The 19,645-nt window shown below is 49.0% G+C and overlaps 1 protein-coding gene across 1 annotated transcript in view; it reads right to left on the bottom strand.

Moving 5' to 3' along the window:
- Positions 1-19,160, bottom strand: part of LOC140422021 (uncharacterized) — a 72,697-nt gene extending 53,537 nt beyond the window's left edge. Inside the window, exons 1-2 of the mRNA XM_072506996.1 lie at positions 15,735-19,160; positions 8,219-13,006 (exon numbers count right to left, since the gene is read on the bottom strand). Of these exons, the coding sequence (XP_072363097.1) occupies positions 11,742-12,647 (906 nt within the window). The 5' untranslated portion in view covers positions 12,648-13,006; positions 15,735-19,160 and the 3' untranslated portion in view covers positions 8,219-11,741. Of the gene's footprint in view, positions 13,007-15,734 lie in introns of the transcript that reaches the window.
- Positions 19,161-19,645: the final 485 nt, after the last annotated feature.

Genomic DNA, 19,645 nt, shown 5'->3' on the forward strand with positions numbered 1-19,645 from the left:
CATAGCCAATCCACCTAACCTGCACGTCTTTAGACTGTGGGAGGAAATCAGAGCACCCGGAGGAAACCCACGCAGACACGGGGAGAACGTGCAATGACAAGTTGCGAGGAGGGGGGTACAAACAATTTTCAGTGAGATAGGTTATGTAAGTGGGCAAACTGTTGCCACATGGAGCATAATGTGGGAAAATGTGAAGTTCATTTTGGAAGGGAGAACAAAAGAACTATTATTTAAATGGAGAAAAACTGCAGAAAGCTGCAACACAAAGGGACTTGGGGGAACTTGTGCACGAAACACAGAAAGCTAGCAGACAGGTGCAGCAGGTAATCAGGAAGGCTAATGGAATGTTGGCCCTGATTCCAAGGGGGTGGGTGTATAAGTCGGGAAGTCTTGCTCCAGCTGTGGACCAGAGGGACCCGTCTCAGAATAAAGAGGTACCAATTAAGGCTGAGAGGAGGAGAAATTTCTTCTCTGATGCTTGAGTCTTTGGAATTGAAAGTTGTGGGGACAGAGTCCTTGTCTATATTTAAGGCTGAGATAGATTCTTGATCAAGAGAATCAAGCATTACAGGGAAAGGGCAGGAAAGTGGCCAAGAGAAATGTTGGATCAGCCATGATTGAATGGTGGGGCAGGCTCGAAGGGCCGAATAATCGACTCCTGTTCCTATTTTATGTGGTATTCCTACTGCCCCACCCCCATCCGATAACCTTTCACCCCCTTGATGAACAGGAATCTATCCAGCACTGCCTTCAAAATATTCAAAGACTGCTTCCACTGCCCTTTGAGGAAGAGAGTTCCAAAGATTCACAATCCTGTGAGAGAAAAAAGTTCTCCTCTGCCTTAAATGGGCAAGTTATTACTTTTAAAGTGACTCCAATTTCTAGATTCTCCACAAAAGGAAATATCCTTTCTACAACCACCCTGTCAAGGCCCCTCAGGATCTTATACGGTTCAATCAAGTCACCTAAACTCCATCGGACACAAGCCCAGCCTGTCCAATCATTCCTCATAAGACCAGCCTCCAATTCCAGGTATGAGTCCAGTAAACCTTCTCTGAACTGCTTCCAACATATTTACATAATTCCTTAAATGAGAGCAATACTGTACACAGTGCTCCAGATGTGGTCTCACCAATGTCCTGTATAACTGAAGCATAACCTCCCTACTTTTGTATTCATTTCCCCTCACATTAAAAAGTTACATTCTATTCTATTAGCTTTCGTAATAACATGTTTTCCTTACCTGGTCTGGCCTACATGTGACTTCAGACCGATAGCAATATGGATGACTCTTAACTGCCCCCTCAAGGGCAATTAGGGATGGGCAATAAATGCTGGCACAGCCTGCAATGCCCACAACCCATGAACGTATTTAAAAAATGATATTTAGTTCAAATCAATCACTATTGGGGCTGGTTTAGCACAGTGGGCTAATCAGCTGGCTTGTAATGCAGAACAGTGCCAGTAGCGCGGGTTCAATTCCCATACCGGCCTCCCCGAACAGGCGCCGGAATGTGGCAACTAGGGGCTTTTCACAGTAACTTCATTGAAGCCTACTTGTGAGAATAAGCAATTATTATTATATTATCGTCCGTCTGCATCATTGTTATACGTAACAAGGTCAAGGAAGCCATGTTAAACTCCAACATGTGACTGGACTGTTAGTTTTTCAACCAAAATTTTTCTATAAACGACTGAACTCATGGGAATTGTTTAAACTAACATTGTTCCAGAATTTTGTAAACCTACAGGACATATGTTGTTAAAATCTGGCTCAAGTCTAAATCCCATTGTTCAATCCAATCAAGGTCCATGAGAAAGAAAGGAATAGCCTTCTGCAAAACAAGCTCTTTGAACCAATGTATCTTGTGTTAATCAACAATATTGATCAGCTACCAGTCAGTGACAAATGACTGAATAAGTAATGAGCTAATTGAGTTAGGATTAATGAATCAATAATGAATTAGTAGTTATAGTGAAAGACTGAGTTTTATTTGCTGTAAAAAATGTAAAAGCTTAATTGCTGTGTATGTAAAGAATGTGCAATGAAGATAAATACTGACAAGAGAGACCTTCAAGCTCTTATTAGCCTCAACATTTGAAACTGTATGAATAAGGGATTGTTTGAATCAGATAAAGGGATAGTATGAAACAGTTCTATTGTATTCATAGGATCATAGAATTCCTGCAGTGCAGAAGGAGGCGTTTCATTCCATTCTGCACCGATCCACTGAATGAGCATCCTACCTTGGCCCACTCTCCCACCCAATCCTCATTACCTCTTAACCCCACTTCACCTACTCATATTCGGACTGTGGGAGGAAACCAGAGCACCTGAGGAAACACACGCAGACATGTGGAGAAAGTACAAACTCCACACAGTCACCCAAGGATGGAATTGAACTTGGGTCCCTGACGCTGTGGGGCAGCAGTGCTAACCACTGTACCGCCCCCGTCTATGATACTGAAAGGTGGTGCAAGCAATTGGGGATCCCAATTAAATTAATCTAATGGCCAAATTGAGCAATGGTCATATTACAACAGGCCCACTCTGACATGAGGTAATGGTCACTTTGGGGATAAAAATAGAGGTTCTGAAGCTCTTCCTTCCTGGTCTAACACTGAAGACTCCTGAGGCCGGGTTCCAAGGAAATTACTATCAAAGAAGGAGCCAGGCTCCCGAGGCTGAATTCCACAAGAATTACTGTTAAACAAGGAGCCAGAGAGGGTTACACTTCCACAGACCGATCACTCAAATGAAGTTGTAAATAGTCAATGTCTTAACGTTGATCAGTAAACCTTTTTGAGACTTCCGGGTGCGGCGATGACCAGCTAAGTCGCACGTTTCGGCAGCTCCCGGTGGAACGGACTTTTGGGCTCTTAATAAGAGCCCCAACGGCAATTTTAACAGCTAAAAGCACTGTGCGGGAAACCAGAAGGGAATCCCCCCTGGATACAGATGGAAAAAGGAGAGGAAAGTGGCCGGATTGCGGTGGATCCTTTAGAGTAGCGGCAAGGAAGGCAAGCAAAAACCAAGATGGCGTCGGAAGGTGGCAGTTTAATATGGGGCCCTGAACAACACGAGTTTTTGAAACGCTGCGTGGAAGAGCTTAAAAAGGAGATGAAGGAGGAGCTGTTGGCCCCGATATTACAGGCGATCGAAGGGCTAAAGGATGAGCAAAAGACCCAGGAGCAGGAGCTTCGGGTCGTGAAGGCAAAGGCTGCCGAGAACGAGGACGATACACAGGGCCTGGTGGTGAAGACGGAGATGCACGAGGCACACCATAAACGATGTGTGGAAAGATTGGAGGTGCTGGAGAATAACGCGAGGAGGAATAATTTAAGGATTCTTGGTCTTCCTGAAGGTGCAGAAGGAGCAGACGTCGGGGCATATGTGAGCACGATGCTGCACTCGTTAATGGGAGCGGAGGCCCCGGCGGGTCCGCTGGAGGTGGAGGGAGCTTATCGAGTGATGGCGCAAGGACCGAGAGCAGGAGAAATTCCTAGAGCCATAGTGGTGAGATTCCTCCGTTTTAAGGACAAAGAGATGGTCCTTAGATGGGCAAAGAAAACTCGGAGCAGTAAGTGGGAGAACGCGGTGATCCGCGTATATCAAGACTGGAGTGCGGAGGTGGCGAGAAGGAGGGCGAGCTTTAATCGGGCCAAGGCGGTGCTTCACAAAAAGAAGATAAAATTTGGAATGCTACAACCGGCAAGACTGTGGGTCACATATCAAGGGAGGCACCACTACTTTGAGACAGTGGATGAGGCGTGGACTTTTATTGTGGAAGAAAAACTGGAATAAGCGGGTTACTAAAAAAGAATGTTTGAAACAAAGTGGTGGGGCGAGTATGGGGGGCGAAGAGGGGGAAAAAAAGGGGGGGGGAAAGATGAGTTTTATGTTATTAATCCTGCGATGCGGTAACTTTTCTCTCTTCCACAGGTGGTGGTGGAGGGAGATGGAGGAGATGGGGCGTTGGCCATGGGGGGCGGGGCCAAAAGGGAAGCGCAGGCTTTGTTCCCGCGCTATGATAATCATGGCGGGAATAGGGAAGCAGGAAGGAGGGGGCGTCGCGTGGTGCGAGCCGAGGTCACGGGGGGAAGCCGAGGTCGGCCAGAGTTTGCTGACTTCTGGGAGAAACATGGGGGGTGTAACTACGCTAGTGGGGGATCTAGCGGGGGGGGGTGGGAGGGGGGAGTTACTGGGTTGCTGCTGCTGGGGAGAGGGGGAGCCGGAATGGGTGGGGTGGGCGCCGCCTGGGGGGTGGGACAGCTGCGTGGGAACCGGGTGAGGAGCTGGAAAAAGGGGATGGCTAATCGACAAGGGGGGGGGGGGGTAAAAAGCCCCCCAACCCGGTTGATCACGTGGAATGTGAGAGGGCTGAACGGGCCGATAAAGAGGGCACGAGTACTCGCACACCTTAAGAAACTTAAGGCAGACGTGGTTATGTTACAAGAGACGCATTTGAAACTTATAGACCAGGTTAGACTACGCAAAGGATGGGTGGGGCAGGTGTTTCATTCAGGGCTAGATGCGAAAAACAGGGGGGTGGCTATACTAGTGGGGAAGCGGGTTATGTTTGAGGCAAAGACCATAGTGGCGGATAGCGGGGGCAGATACGTGATGGTGAGTGGCAAATTACAGGGGGAGGCGGTGGTCTTGGTAAACGTATATGCCCCGAACTGGGATGATGCCAATTTTATGAGGCGCATGCTAGGACGCATCCCAGACCTAGAGGTGGGAAAGTTGGTAATGGGGGGAGATTTTAATACGGTGCTGGAGCCAGGGCTGGACAGGTCGAGATCCAGGACTGGAAGGAGGCCGGCTGCAGCCAAAGTGCTTAAAGATTTTATGGAGCAGATGGGAGGAGTAGACCCGTGGAGATTTAGCAGACCTAGGAGTAAGGAGTTTTCATTTTTCTCCTATGTCCACAAAGTTTATTCGCGAATAGAGTTTTTTGTCTTGGGAAGGGCGTTGATCCCGAAGGTGAGGGGGACGGAGTATACGGCTATAGCCATTTCGGATCACGCTCCACATTGGGTAGACATGGAGATAGGGGATGAAACAGAAGGGCGTCCACCCTGGAGAATGGACATGGGACTAATGGCAGATGAAGGGGTGTGTCTAAGGGTGAGGGGGTGCATTGAAAAATACTTGGAACTCAATGATAACGGGGAGGTCCAGATGGGAGTGGTCTGGGAGGCGCTGAAGGCAGTGGTTGGAGGGGAGCTGATATCAATAAGGGCACATAAAGGAAAGCAGGAGAGTAGGGAACGGGAGCGGTTGCTGCAAGAACTTCTGAGGGTGCACAGGCAATATGTGGAGGCACCGGAGGAGGGACTGTACAGGGAAAGGCAAAGGTTACACGTAGAATTTGACTTGCTGACAACGGGTACTGCAGAAGCACAGTGGAGGAAGGCACAGGGTGTACAGTATGAGTATGGGGAGAAGGCAAGCAGGTTGCTGGCCCATCAATTGAGGAAAAGGGGAGCAGCGAGGGAAATAGGGGGAGTGAGGGATGAGGAAGGAGAGATAGAGCGGGGAGCGGAGAGAGTGAATGGAGTGTTCAAGGCATTCTATAAAAGATTATACGAAGCTCGGCCCCCGGATGGAAAGGAGAGAATGATGTGCTTCCTGGGCCGGCTGGAATTTCCTAAGGTGGAGGAGCAGGAGAGGGTGGGACTGGGAGCACAGATCGAGATAGAGGAAGTAGTGAAAGGAATTAGGAGTATGCAGGCGGGGAAGGCTCCGGGACCGGATGGATTTCCAGTCGAATTCTATAGGAAATATGTGGACTTGCTTGCCCCGATACTGATGAGAACCTTTAATGAGGCGAAGGAAAGGGGACAGCTGCCCCTGACTATGTCAGAGGCAACGATATCGCTTCTCCTAAAGAAGGAAAAAGACCCGCTGCAATGCGGGTCCTATAGACCTATTTCCCCCCTAAATGTAGACGCTAAGATTCTGGTCAAGGTAATGGCAATGAGGATAGAGGATTGTGTCCCGGGGGTAGTCCATGAGGACCAAACTGGGTTTGTGAAGGGGAGACAGCTGAATACGAATATATGGAGGCTGCTAGGGGTAATGATGATGCCCCCACCAGAGGGGGAAGCGGAGATAGTGGTGGCGATGGATGCCGAGAAAGCATTTGATAGAGTGGAGTGGGATTATTTGTGGGAGGTGTTGAGGCGATTTGGCTTTGGAGATGAGTATATTAGATGGGTACAGCTGCTGTACGGGGCCCCGATGGCGAGCGTGGTCACGAATGGACGGGGGTCTGCGTATTTTCGGCTCCATAGAGGGACGAGGCAGGGATGTCCTTTGTCTCCATTATTGTTTGCACTGGCGATTGAGCCCCTGGCAATAGCATTGAGGGGTTCCAGGAAGTGGAGGGGAGTACTCAGGGGAGGAGAAGAACACCGGGTATCTCTGTATGCGGACGATTTATTGGTGTATGTGGCGGACCCGGCGGAGGGGAAGCAAGAGATAATGCGGATACTTGGGGAGTTTGGAGAATTTTCAGGGTATAAATTGAACATGGGGAAAAGTGAGTTGTTTGTGGTGCATCCAGGGGAGCAGAGCAGAGAAATAGAGGACTTACCGCTGAGGAAGGTAACAAGGGACTTTCGCTACTTGGGGATCCAGATAGCCAAGAATTGGGGTACAATGCATCGGTTAAACTTAACGCGGTTGGTGGAACAGATGGAGGAGGACTTCAAGAGATGGGACATGGTATCCCTGTCACTGGCAGGGAGGGTACAAGCGGTTAAAATGGTGGTCCTCCCGAGATTCCTCTTTGTGTTTCAGTGCCTCCCGGTGGTGATCACGAAGGCTTTTTTCAAAAGGATTGAGAAGAGTGTCATGAGTTTTGTGTGGGCCGAGAAGACCCCGAGAGTGAGGAAGGGATTTTTGCAGCGTAGTAAGGATAGGGGGGGGCTGGCGCTACCGAGCCTGAGTGATTACTACTGGGCCGCCAACATCTCAATGGTATGTAAGTGGATGGGAGAAGAGGGAGCGGCGTGGAAGAGATTGGAGAGGGCGTCCTGCAGGGGGACTAGCCTACAAGCTATGGTGACGGCGCCGTTGCCGTTCTCACCGAAGAAATACACCACAAGCCCGGTGGTGGTGGCTACTCTGAAAATTTGGGGGCAGTGGAGACGGCATAGGGGAAAGACGGGAGCCTCGGTGTGGTCCCCGGTAAGAAATAACCATAGGTTTGCTCCGGGAAGAATGGATGGGGGATTTGGAACATGGCAAAGAGCAGGAGTAACACAATTGAGAGATCTGTTTGTAGATGGGACGTTTGCAAGTCTGGGAGCGCTGACCGAAAAATATGGGTTGCCCCAAGGGAATGCATTCCGGTATATGCAACTGAGGGCTTTTGCGAGGCAACAGGTGAGGGAATTCCCGCAGCTCCCGATGCAGGAGGTGCAGGACAGAGTGATCTCAGAGACATGGGTGGGGGACGGTAAGGTATCAGACATATATAGGGAAATGAGGGACGAGGGGGAGATTATGGTAGATGAGCTGAAAGGGAAATGGGAAGAGATGGGGGAGGAGATTGAGGAGGGGCTGTGGGCTGATGCCCTAAGTAGGGTAAACTCATCATCCTCGTGTGCCAGGCTAAGCCTGATATAATTTAAGGTGTTACATAGGGCGCATATGACTGGAGCACGGCTCAGTAAATTTTTTGGAGTAGAGGATAGGTGTGCGAGATGCTCGAGAAGCCCAGCGAATCACACCCACATGTTCTGGTCATGTCCGGCACTACAGGGGTTTTGGGTGGGGGTGACAAAGGTGCTTTCGAAGGTGGTGGGGGTCCAGGTCGAACCAAGCTGGGGGTTGGCTATATTCGGGGTTGCAGAAGAGCCGGGAGTGCAGGAGGCGAAAGAGGCTGATGTTTTGGCCTTTGTGTCCCTAGTAGCCCGGCGCAGGATACTGTTGATGTGGAAGGAAGCCAAGCCCCCGGGTGTGGAGACCTGGATAAATTACATGGCAGCGTTTATAAAGCTGGAACAGATTAAGTTCGTCCTAAGGGGATCGGCTCAAGGGTTCACCAGGCGGTGGCAACCGTTCATCGAATACCTCACAGAAAGATAGAGGGAATGGAAAAGAAGAAGACAGCAGCAGCAACCCGGGGGGGGGGGGGAGAAACCAGAGGGATTCTCAGGGATGTTAATATATAAGTATATAAGTATAATATGTACAGGTTGTTGTTATAGATAATTGTATATTGGACGGTTAAAACATATTTTTGGAGAATATTTATTTGGGACAAGGCAGTTGCCATTTAGTTTTGTTTTAGTTTTTGTTTATATATTATTTATTTCTTGTTTATAAAACTGGCCATTGTTATTTATATTGTGATATTACTGTGTAAAGGATACACAATGTACTGTGATGGTTGGCCAAAAACTTTCAATAAAATATATATTTTTTAAAAAAGTAAACCTTTTTGATTTCATAAACTTCTTTTCAAATTTACTATCCAGACAATATTGCCTTTGCCTTAATTGGTTAAAGACTTGTCTGAACTAAAGTGAATTTATTAAATGGTAAGTTGCGATGGCTGAAATCAATCAAATACAGTGACCAGCCACATGTACGTTGTGTCAGAGTGACGCTTTTCATTCCAGTCCCAGACTGGGCCCCAGGTGAGCAATGACGAACGCGCCTCCAACAATGCCCGACGCTGGGCAAAGCGCTCTATCCGCCGCACAGGCGGGCAGCCCGGGACCGCACGTCCAAGGGAGAGGGGCAGCTGCGCATGTGCAGGATAGTGCTAATCCCATTGGCCAAATTGTCCGCGTTCCATTAGTCAAAAGTTCTTGCAGCGCCACGTGACATCGCCTTTCTGGCAGCTAGCAACCAATGGAAAATATTGGAGGACCGGAAAGACTTTGGTCCTCCAGCCAATCGGAACGTGGGCTTTGTTTGAACACAGATTGATCTGCACACAGACTGAAACCTCCTTCTGTCTCCAACATGTGAGAGTAAAATACTTTATTTTCTCCCCTTTCCATTTATTTTCTCCCCTTTCCATTTATTTTCTTATTCTGACCTTCAATTGGTGATTTGCAGCAATTGAAGGGAAAGAAAGGGAATCAAGTCTGTATGTCAAACACATTTTTTAGGGGCAGCACGGTAGCATAGTGGTTAGCACAGTTGTTTCACAGCTCCAGGGTCCCAGGTTCAATTCAATGTCTGTGCGGAATCTGCACGTTCTCCCCGTGTCTGCGTGGGTTTCCTCCGGGTGCTCCGGTTTCCTCCCACAGTCCACCAAGATGTGCAGGTTAGGTGAATTGGCCATGCTAAATTTCCCTCAGTGTCCAAAAAGGTTGGGTGGGGTTACTGGGTTGCGGGGATAGGGTGGGGGTGTGGACTTAGGTAGGGTGCTCTTTCCAAGACCCAGTGCAGACTCAATGGGCCGAATGGCCTCCTTCTGCATTGTAAATTCTATGATTCAATGTATTTTTCCCCACACTATCCATATCCATTTGTGTTATTGATATTTAGAAATCTGTCAGTTGCGTGGCACGGTTGCCCAGTGGTTAGCATTGTTGTACGGCACCAAGAACCTGAGTTCGATCCTGGCCCCGGATCACTGTCCATGTGGAGTTTGCACATTCACCTAGTGTCTTGTGGGTCTCAGATCCACACCCGAACTTGATGTGCAGCATTGGTGAATTGGCCTCGCCACACGGCCCCTTAATTAGAAAAACATAGATTTCTTTCTCTTTGTTTAATAAATTATCAGTCTCTGCTTTAAACACACTCAGTGACTGAACTTCCACAGCCCTCTGGGGTAGAGAATTCCAAAGATTCACAACCCTCTGAGTAAAGAAATGTCTCCTCCGAGACCCGTATTAAGTGACTTCTCCCTTAGTTTGAAATTGTGTCCCCTGGTTCCAGACTCTCCAACCAGGGGAAACATCTCACCTGCACCCACCCTGTCTATTCCTTTATGGATTTTGTAAGTTTCAATGAAATCCCCTCTCATTCCTTGAAACTTGAGAGAAAGGAGGCCTAGTTTCCCCAATCTCTCTTCAGGGGACAGTCCTGCCAAACCTGGAACAAGTCTCGTGAAACTTTGTTGCTGTTCCTATGTGGCAATAACTTTCCTAAGGTAAGGGGAGTAAAACTGCACACATTACTCCAGCTGTGGTCTAAGCAGTTCATAATGATCGATGTCAAGGCCACCGGACGGTATTCATTGAGGCACGTTGCCTGGTTCTTCTTTGGCACCGGTATGATGGTGGTCTTCTTGAAGCAGGTGGGAATCTCAGAACGGAGTAGGGAGAGATTGAGGATGTCCGCGAACACACCTGCCAGTTGGTCCGCGCAGGATCTGGGTGCGTGGCAGGGACTCAGTCAGGACCCGCCGCTTTCCGAGGGTTCACTTTCAAGAAGGCCAATCTGACTTTGTACGCTGTGACGGTGGGCATGGGTGTGCCCAACGCTGCTGGGGCAGGTGACAAAGGTTTGTTGGTTTCCTGCTCGAAATAAACATAGAATGCATTGAGTTTGTTGGGAAGGGGTGCGCTGTTGCGAAAGATTCTACTCGGCTTTGCTTTTTAGCGCATTATGTTGTTTAAGATTTGCCACAATCGATGAGAGTCCATGATTCTAGCTCAGTCTGGACAACTCTTCTGTTGTCTCTTGGCATCCCTGTTGGCTTTGCAGAAGTCGTACCTAGATTTTTTTTGTATAGGGAGTCCTTTTGCCTGACTTGAACGCCTCAGACGTGGCCTTCTGTCGGGAGTGAATCTCCCGATTAAACCATGGGTTCTGGTTGGGTAACGTACGTACTACCTTCTTTGACACCCAATCTTCTACACACTTGCTGAGTAAGTCTGTGATGGTGCTGGCATACTCCTTTAGGTTAGCTGCCGAGTTCTTGAATATGGACCAGTCGCGCAGGAGCTCTTCTGTTGCCTCAGACCAGCATTTCTTAACCGGATTCTCCCGCTTAAGTTTCTGCTTGTACGCTGGGAGAAGGAGCGCCGTCTTGTGGTCCGATTTTCCGAAGTGCAGCCAGGGGATGGATCATCAGGCGCCCTTGATGTTTGTGTAGCAGTGGTCAAGGATGTTGGGGCCCCTGTTGGGACAGGAGATGAGTTGGTGGAATTTTGGCAGTACACTCGAGGTTGGCCTGGTTGAAGTCTCCGGCCACGATGAACAAGGCCTCCGGGTATTCTGTTTCATTGTTATTTATAGCGGTGTACAATTCATCAAGTGCCTTCTTCCCTTCCACCTGGGGTTGGATGTAGACCGCCTTGATGATGGCAGAAGTGAACTCCGTGGAAGGTAGTATGGGCGGCACTTCACAGTCGGGTATTCCAGTTCCGGGGAGCAGTAGTTCGCCAGGGTCGCCACATCCGAGCACCAGGAGTTGACGAGGAGACAAACCCCTCCACCCACTCCAGGTTCAGTCCTGGATGTGATTAACAGCAGGAATAACAGCAGAATCTAACCCATCATCACTTGTGAACCGTTTGGTGTCTCAGCATGTTGGACGACTGAGTGAATCCCTCCCCACTGTGAGAGCAGGTGAATGGCTTCTTTCCAGTGTGAACTCGCTGGTGTCTCCGCAATGTGGATGATGTTTGAAATCTCTTTGTGCAGTGAGAGCAGTTTCTCCTCAGTGTGAATGTGCTGGTGGGACATCAGTACCCGAGAGCTTTTAAACCTACTCCCACAGTCGGAGCATTTAAAGGGTCTCTCATTGCTGTGAGTGACATTATGGCTCAGCAAGTGACGACCGAGTGAATCTTTTCCCAGTCGGAGAGGTGAACGGGCTCTCCCCAGTGTGACCTCGCTCGTGTTTCATCAGGTTGGATGAGGTTCTAAACCTCTTTGTGCAGTGAGAGCAGCTGAACGGTCTCTCCTCAGAGTGAACGCGCTGGTGGGACATCAGTCGCTGAGAGCTTTTGAAACCCCTCCTGCAGTCAGAGCATTTAAAGGGCCTGCTCTTGGTGTGAGTGACATTGTGGCTACGCAGGCCGGATAATTGAGTGAATCCCATATCACACACAGAGCAGATGAACGGCTTCTCCCCGGTGTGAACTCGCTGGTGTGCCTGCAAGTTGGATAACTGAGTGAATCCCTTATCACACACGGTGCAGGTGAATGGCCTCTCTCCAGTGTGAACTCGCTGGTGGCTCTGCAGGTTGGCTAAGTGAGTGAATCCCTTATCACACACAGTGCAGGTGAATGGCCTCTCCCCAGTGTGAACTCCCTGGTGCCTCTGCAGGTTGGATAAGTGAGTGAATGCCTTATCACACACAGTGCAGGTGAATGGCCTCTCCCCGGTGTGAACTCTCTGGTGTCTCTGCAGGTGGGCTAACTGAGTGAATCCCTTCCCACAGTCGGAGCATGTGAACGGTCTCTCCCCAGTGTGAACTCGTTCGTGTCTCCGCAGGTGGCCAATGTCAGTGAATCCCTTTTCACACTGAGAGCAGATGAAAGGCCTCTCTCCAGAGTGACTGCGTTGATGCCTTGCCAGCTCGCACGGGGCTGTGAATTCCATCCCACACACAAAACAGGTGCACGGCCTCTCTACAGTGTGACTGCATTGATGCCTTTCCAGCCCGTACGGGCCTTTGACTCCCTTCCCACAATCCTCACATTTCCATGGTTTCTCCATGGTCCGGGTGATCTTGCGTCTCACCGCGTTGGACGGTCAGTTGAATCCTCGTCCACACACATAACACCTATACAGTCTTTCCCTGCTGTGAATGGTGTAGTATTTTTTCAGGCTGTGTCACTGGTTAAAGCTCTTTCCACAGTCAGTGCTCTGTAACAGTCTCACACGGGTGTGTGTGTGTGTCTCAGAGATTTTCCAGACACACTGATGTTTAAAATCTCTTGAAGCAGACAGAATAGACAAACATTTCTCCTTCTAGATTCAAAGGCCGATGATCCCAAGAATTGAGTGACTCAGTCAGTTCTTGACGGGATATTTAGTTTGAGATCTCGTCCTCAAACTCCTCTCGTTCAAATTTCCTGCAAACAGATTTTACAATAGTGATCATTGTCAGTACAGGATAGAAACTCAGAACAGACAATTCTAGTTTCTATCGAACATTCTTTCCTCTCTCTTTCTCTAAAATGCTCTAAATCTCCATCCCACAAACTCTCCCTCCATTCTCCCTCTGCTGTATCTAATATTCACCCTCCTAATTCTCCTGAAGGTGCTGATTCAGGCTGATTGACAGAGCCAAGCTCACTGCTTCCTGTCCTGGACACAGGGACCTGTAAATCTTCATGCAGGCTGCCAGACAGATATATGTCTATATTGCTGGATGAAAAATGTGTGCAATATACAGACTGTATTCACTTACTTTCCCTCCCAATTTTCCAGATGGTGCTGATCAACAAATCTAAACTCACTAAAACCTGTACAAGAGTAGAGAATCTCCAGACAAGTACATTTACTGATTAGAGATAGGAAATTCTGAGGAAGAATTTTATTTAGTCATGGAGTAGTTATGACAGGGAACTCACTATCCACAAGGGTTGTGGAAGTCGAGATGATCAATAATTTAAAATAAAATAGGATGGTTACTTGAAGAAAACAAACTTGCAGGGGAACAGGGATATCGAGGGGGAATGGGACTGACTGGATTGCTGTACAGAGAGTCAGCATTGACTTGAGTTACCAAATGGGTTCTGTCAGTGCTGCAATGAATGTATGACTGGAAATATATAATGTAGGTACAGTACTATATTACAAAACTATAAACAATAATACATGTATTTTATTGCAGAACCATCAATATTATCTATAATACATACCACATAACATTAGACATATCTCTGTCCATTATTAAATTTTTAAAAATTAATTTACGGGATGTGGCCAATGCTGGTCAGGCCAGCATTTATTGCCCATCCCCAGTTAGCCTTCCGAAGTAGTGGTGAGCTGCAGTCCTTGAGGTGTAGGTACATCCCCTGTGCTGTTTTTTTAAAAAATTTGTTTTTTATATATTTAAAGTACCCAATTCATTTTTTTTCAATTAGGGGGCAATTTTGCGTGGCCAATCCACCTACCCTGCATGTCTTTGGGTTGAGGGGGCGAAACCCACACAAACACGGGGAGAGTGTGCAAACTACACGGACAGTGACCCAGAGCTGGGATCGAACCTGGGACCTCGGTGCCGTGAGGCAGCAGCGCTAACCACTGCTCCACCATGCTGCCCTACATCCCCTGTGCTGTTAGGGAGTGAATTCCAGGATGTTGCCCCAGTGACAGTATATTTCCAAGTCAGGGTGGTGTGTAACTTGGAATCAAACCTCCAGGTGGTGGGGTTCCCAGGTATCTGCTGCTCTTGTCCTTCTAGATGGTTGTGAGTTTGGAAGGTGCTGTCTGAGGAACCTTTATGAGTTACTGCAGTGTATCTTGTAGATGGTATACACAGCTGCTACTGTTTGTCAGTGGTGGAAGGTTTGAATGTTTGTGGAAGGCGACGCAATCAATCAGGCAGCTTTGTCCTGGATAGTGTTGAGCTTCTCGAGTGTTGTTGGAGCTGCATTCATCCAGCAAAGTGGAGCGTATTCCATTACACTCCTGACTTGTGCTTGTAGATGTCTGGTAGACAAGCTTTGGGGCATCAGGTGATGTGTTACTCACCGGAGGATTCCCAGCCTTTGACGTGCCCTGGGAGCTACAGTATTAATATGGCTCGTCCAGTTCAGTTTCTGATCAATGGTAACCCCCAGGATGATGGTTGTGGGGGATTCAGCGATGGAAATGCCACTGAATGTCAAAGGGTGTTGGTTAGATCCTCTCTTGCAGGAGATGGTCATTGCCTGGCACTTGTGTAGCACAAATGTAACTTGCCACTTATTAGGCCGAGCCTGGATATTGTCCAGGTCATACTGAATTTGGACATGGACTGCTTCATTATCTGAGGAGTTGAGAATGGTGCTGAACATTTGTGCAGTGATCCACAAACATCACCACTTCTCACCTTATGATGGAAGGGAGATCATTGATGAAGCAGCTGAAGATGGTTGGGCTGAGGAAACTGTCCTGAGGAACTCCTGCAGTGATGTCCTGGAACTGAGATGATTCACCTCCAATCACCACACCCATCTTCCTTTATGCCAGGTATGAGTCCAACTAGTGGAGAGTTATCCCCTGATTCCCATTGACTCCAGTTTAGCTAGGGCCCCTTGATGCCATACTCGGTCAAATGCTGCATTGATGTCAAGGACAATTACTCTCACCTCACTTCTGGTATTCAGCTCTTTCGTCCAAGTTTCAACTAAGGCTGCAATGAGATCAGGAGCTGAGTGACCCTGGTGGAACCCAAACTGAGCATCCAGGAGCAGGTTATTGCAGAATAAGTGCTGCTTAATAGCAACTTTGATGACTCCTTCCATCACTTTGCTGATGATGGACAGTGGACCTACAGAGAAGTAATTGGCCGAGTTGGATTTGCCCTATTTACTGTCCCTTTAAATGTCAGCCATCTCCGAGGGAAACCAGCCCTTTACTTGTGAACATTAAGAAAGAGATCGTCCTTTTAGCCAGACAAATAAATGTGTCAAGCTGAGGGAGCAAAGAATGCCAATGTCTTTAAGAGAGAGAGAGACGTGGGCCAAGCTTTCCAAAGCCTGCACCCTCCCTGGATTCACTTCCTTGCCCTTCAGTTGCTGCAAGTCACCAATTGAAGGTCCGAATGAGAAAATAAATAGAAAGGAGGAGAGAAGAAAGTGTTTTACTCACAGATGTTGGAGACAGGAGTCTGTGATGCAGCTCAAGCTCATTCAGGGTTGGAGGAACAACAGCTTTGCTCGGCAGAAACCTCCATGTCCAGCTTCCGCATTGAGACAATGGGGAGCTCTGATTGGCGGGGAAATAGAGTACTTCCGGTTCTCCAATCTTCCATTGGGCACAAGTCGGCGGTATTGAGCGCACCCTGCACATGCGCAGATTCCCCTATCCTGAGACATGCGCAGTCCTGAGTTGGTGGGAAGGGCTTCTCGCTCTGGCCGCAGTTGTCAGCCGGTTGCCTGGAAACCGTCTTGACGATGTGCAGGGGGAGAACAAACGGTGGAGGCGAGGCTCCCGTGTCCTCGCGCCGGGCGGGTGCGCTCAAATGCAGTGACGTCACTGCAGAACGGATTCATTCCTATTGGCTGATTTAGAGGACGAGCTCCTTTGTGATGTCACAATGTGGAGGTTGGACAATGAGTTCCAGACTAAAACTTCCTCCTCTGGGCAACATCTGGGAGGAAATCAATGTCTCCCCCTTTCATAAAGTCATGAGATATAGGAGCAGAATTAGACCATTTGGCCCATTGAGTCTGCTCTGCCATTCTATCAAGGCTGTGCTCATCCTGGCTTTAATTCCACCATACTGCCAGTTCTCCATTACCCTTCAACCCATTACCAATTAAAAATCTGTATTCCAAAATCTGTATTTAGCCCTTTACATAAATTGTGTGACATTCATGGAAGTTTGCCAACTGGAGCGTTATTCTCAGTTAAATTCAGCCCTCAGCTCCGTCGCTGCCTGTCATTGACATGAGTAATAGAGACAGAAAGGTGCCCGAGGCTCAAATGGGAAGTCAAACCTTGTGACTCGAAACCAACACCTCAACATTTGTCAGTCAAATCCATGTTATTTATACTGGGGGTTTTATTATATTTAGGCCCTGGAGGCAAAGGGTGGGGGTTTTAAAGGATAACTTTCACTTTCTAACTTTGTATTGTCTATAATAGTGACATTTAAGGGGCATCTTGACAAATACATGAATAGGATGGGAATAGAGGGATACAGACCCAGGAAGTGAAGAAGATTGTAGTTTAGTCGGGCAGCATGGTCGGCACTGGCTTGGAGGGCCGAAGGGCCTGTTCCTGTGCTGTACATTTCTTTGTTCTTTGTATAATGTCAGCCGTGGCTCAGTGGGCAGCTCTCTCTCACCTCGGAGTCAGAAGGTTGTAGGTTCAAGTCCCAATCCAGGGGCCTGAGGACAAAAATCACATCCAACATTCCTCCTCGCAGCACTGAGGGAGTGCTGCACTGTCAGAACAGCCTTCTTTCAAATAAATGAAATGAAATGAAAATCGCTTATTGTCACAAGTAGGCTTCAAATGAAGTTACTGTGAAAAGCCCCTAGTCGCTACATTCCGGCGCCTGTTCGGGGAGGCTGGTACGGGAATTGAACTGTGCTGCTGGCCTGCCTTCAAAGCCAGCGATTTAGCCCAGTGCTAAACCAGCCCCTAATAATAAGATTCAAATAAGATTCTAAACGGAGGCCCTGTCTGTCACTATCAGGTGGATGTTAAAGATCGCACAGCGGAGAGGGAGAGGCTGGTGGGAGAGATACTTAGTATCTGGTTGGACAGGAAGTACGCGGAGGCCCCCGAGGGGGGGCTGCTAAAGGAGCGCCAGAGATTACAGGCGGAGTTCGATTTGCTGACCACTGGGAAGGCGGAGGCACAGTTGAGGAAAGTGAAAGGGGCAGTTTACGAGTATCGGGAGAAAGCAAGTAGGATGCTGGCGCACCAACTTCGCAGGAGAGATGGGGCCAGGGAGATCGGGGGAGTGAGGGATAAGGAAGGTAATACGGTCTTGGGCCCAGAGAAGGTCAATGAAGTCTTTAAGGAGTTTTACTGTAAACTGTACGAGTCAGAACCCCCGAGGGGAGGGGAAGGGATGAAGCAATTTATGGATCGATTGAGGTTCCCAAGGGTGGACGAGGAGCGGGTGGAGGGACTGGGGGCCACGATTGAGTTGGAGGAGATGGTTAAGGGCCTAGCAAGTATGCAGTCGGGCAAGGGCCCGGGTCCGGACGGCTTCCCTGTAGAAATTTACAAGAAATTCTCAGAGCTACTGAGCCCACTCCTGCTAAGAACCTTTAACGAGGCAAAGGAGAGAGGAACCCTCCCCCTGACGAGGTCGCAGGCATTGATCTCGCTCATTTTGAAGAGGGGGAAGGATCCGCTTCAATGTGGGTCCTTCAGGCCGACAACCCTCCTCAATGTGGATGTCAAACTGCAAGCAAAGATTTTGGCTACCAGAATAGAGGACTGTGTCCGGGAGTGATTGAGGAGGACCAGGCAGGTTTCGTCAAGGGCAGGCAATTGAACACAAATGTGAGGAGGCTTCTGAATATTATTATGATGCCCACAGAAGGAGGGGACGCAGAAGTAGTGGCTGCAATGGACACAGAGAAAGGCTTTGACAGGGTGGAATGGGAGTACCTGTGGGAAATGTTAGGTAGGTTGTGTATTTCGGACCCGCCAGAGGGGATGGGGGCGGTCATGCGGATCCTAAGGGACTTTGGGAGCTTCTCGGGATAAGTTGAACGTGGGGAAAAGTGAGCTTTTTGTAATCCACGCTAGGGGCCAGGAGGAGAGAATGGGGGAGCTCCCGCTCAAGATGGCGGGGGGAAGCTTTCGTTACCTAGGTATACTGGTGGCTAGGAACTGGGATGCCTTGCACAGGCTCAACCTATCTCGGCTTGCTGAGCAGGTGGAGGGAGACTTTAAAATGTGGGACATGCTCCCGCTTTCCCTGGCGGGAAGGGTGAAGAATGTGAAGATGACGGTCCTCCCCAGATTCCTGTTCGTTTTTCAGTGCCTTCCCAACTTCATCCCCAAATCCTTCTTCAAGCGGGTGAACAGGATTATCACGGGATTTGTCTGGGCAAACAAGACCCCGCAAGTTAAAAGACTGTTTTTGGAGCCTGGGGGGGGGGGTTGGCACTGCCGAACCTCTGTGGATACTATTGGGGTGCTAATGTGACCATGATTAGGAAATGGGTAATGGAGGAGGAGTTGGCGTGGGGGCAGGTAGAGGCGGCGTCATGCAAAGGCACCAGCCTAGGGGCACTAGGAACGGCACCGCTGCCACTCTCGCCGGCACGATACACCACGAGCTCGGTGGTGACGGCGGCGCTGAGGGTCTGGGGTCAGTGGAGAAGGCACATGAAGGAGGAGGGGGCCTCAGTGTGGACCCCGATATGGAACAACCATAAATTTGCTCCGGGCAAGATAGACGGGGGTTTTCAAGTCTGACATACGGCAAGCATTAGAAGGATGGGAGACCTGTTTATAGATGGGACTTTCCCTAGCTTGAAGGCGCTGGAGGAGAAGTTCAGCCTACCCCCGGGAAATGCAAGTCCACGACTTTCTCAAAAAACAGGTGGGGACATTTCCGTTTCTGCCCCCTCGAAGGATACAGGACAGGGTGGTGTCTGGCATCTGGTTAGGAGAGGGAAAGGTGTCGGACATCTACCAGGAGCTGCAGGAGGCGGAGGAAGCTTCAGTGGAGGAACTGAAGGGCAAATGGGAGGAGGAGCTAGGTGAGGAGCTAGATGAGGGCCTGTGGGCTGATGCCCTGGGCAGGGTGAATTCTTCCTCATCATGTGCCAGGCTCAGCTTAATTCAGTTTAAGATGGTACATCGGGCTCACATGACGACGGCGAGAATGAGCAAGTTCTTTGAGGTAGAGGACAAGTCTGCGAGGTGTTCAGGGAGTCCGATGAACCATGTCCATATGTTCTGGGCATGCCCGGCGCTTAAAGAATTCTGGCAGGGCTTTGCGAGGGCTATGTCCAGGATTTTGGACACGCAGGTGAAGCCGAGTCCAACAACAGCGATCTTTGGGGTGTCAGAGGATTCGGGAG

The sequence above is a fragment of the Scyliorhinus torazame genome, chromosome 5, assembly GCF_047496885.1.
Source record: "Scyliorhinus torazame isolate Kashiwa2021f chromosome 5, sScyTor2.1, whole genome shotgun sequence".
NCBI classification, from domain to species: Eukaryota; Metazoa; Chordata; class Chondrichthyes; order Carcharhiniformes; family Scyliorhinidae; genus Scyliorhinus; species Scyliorhinus torazame.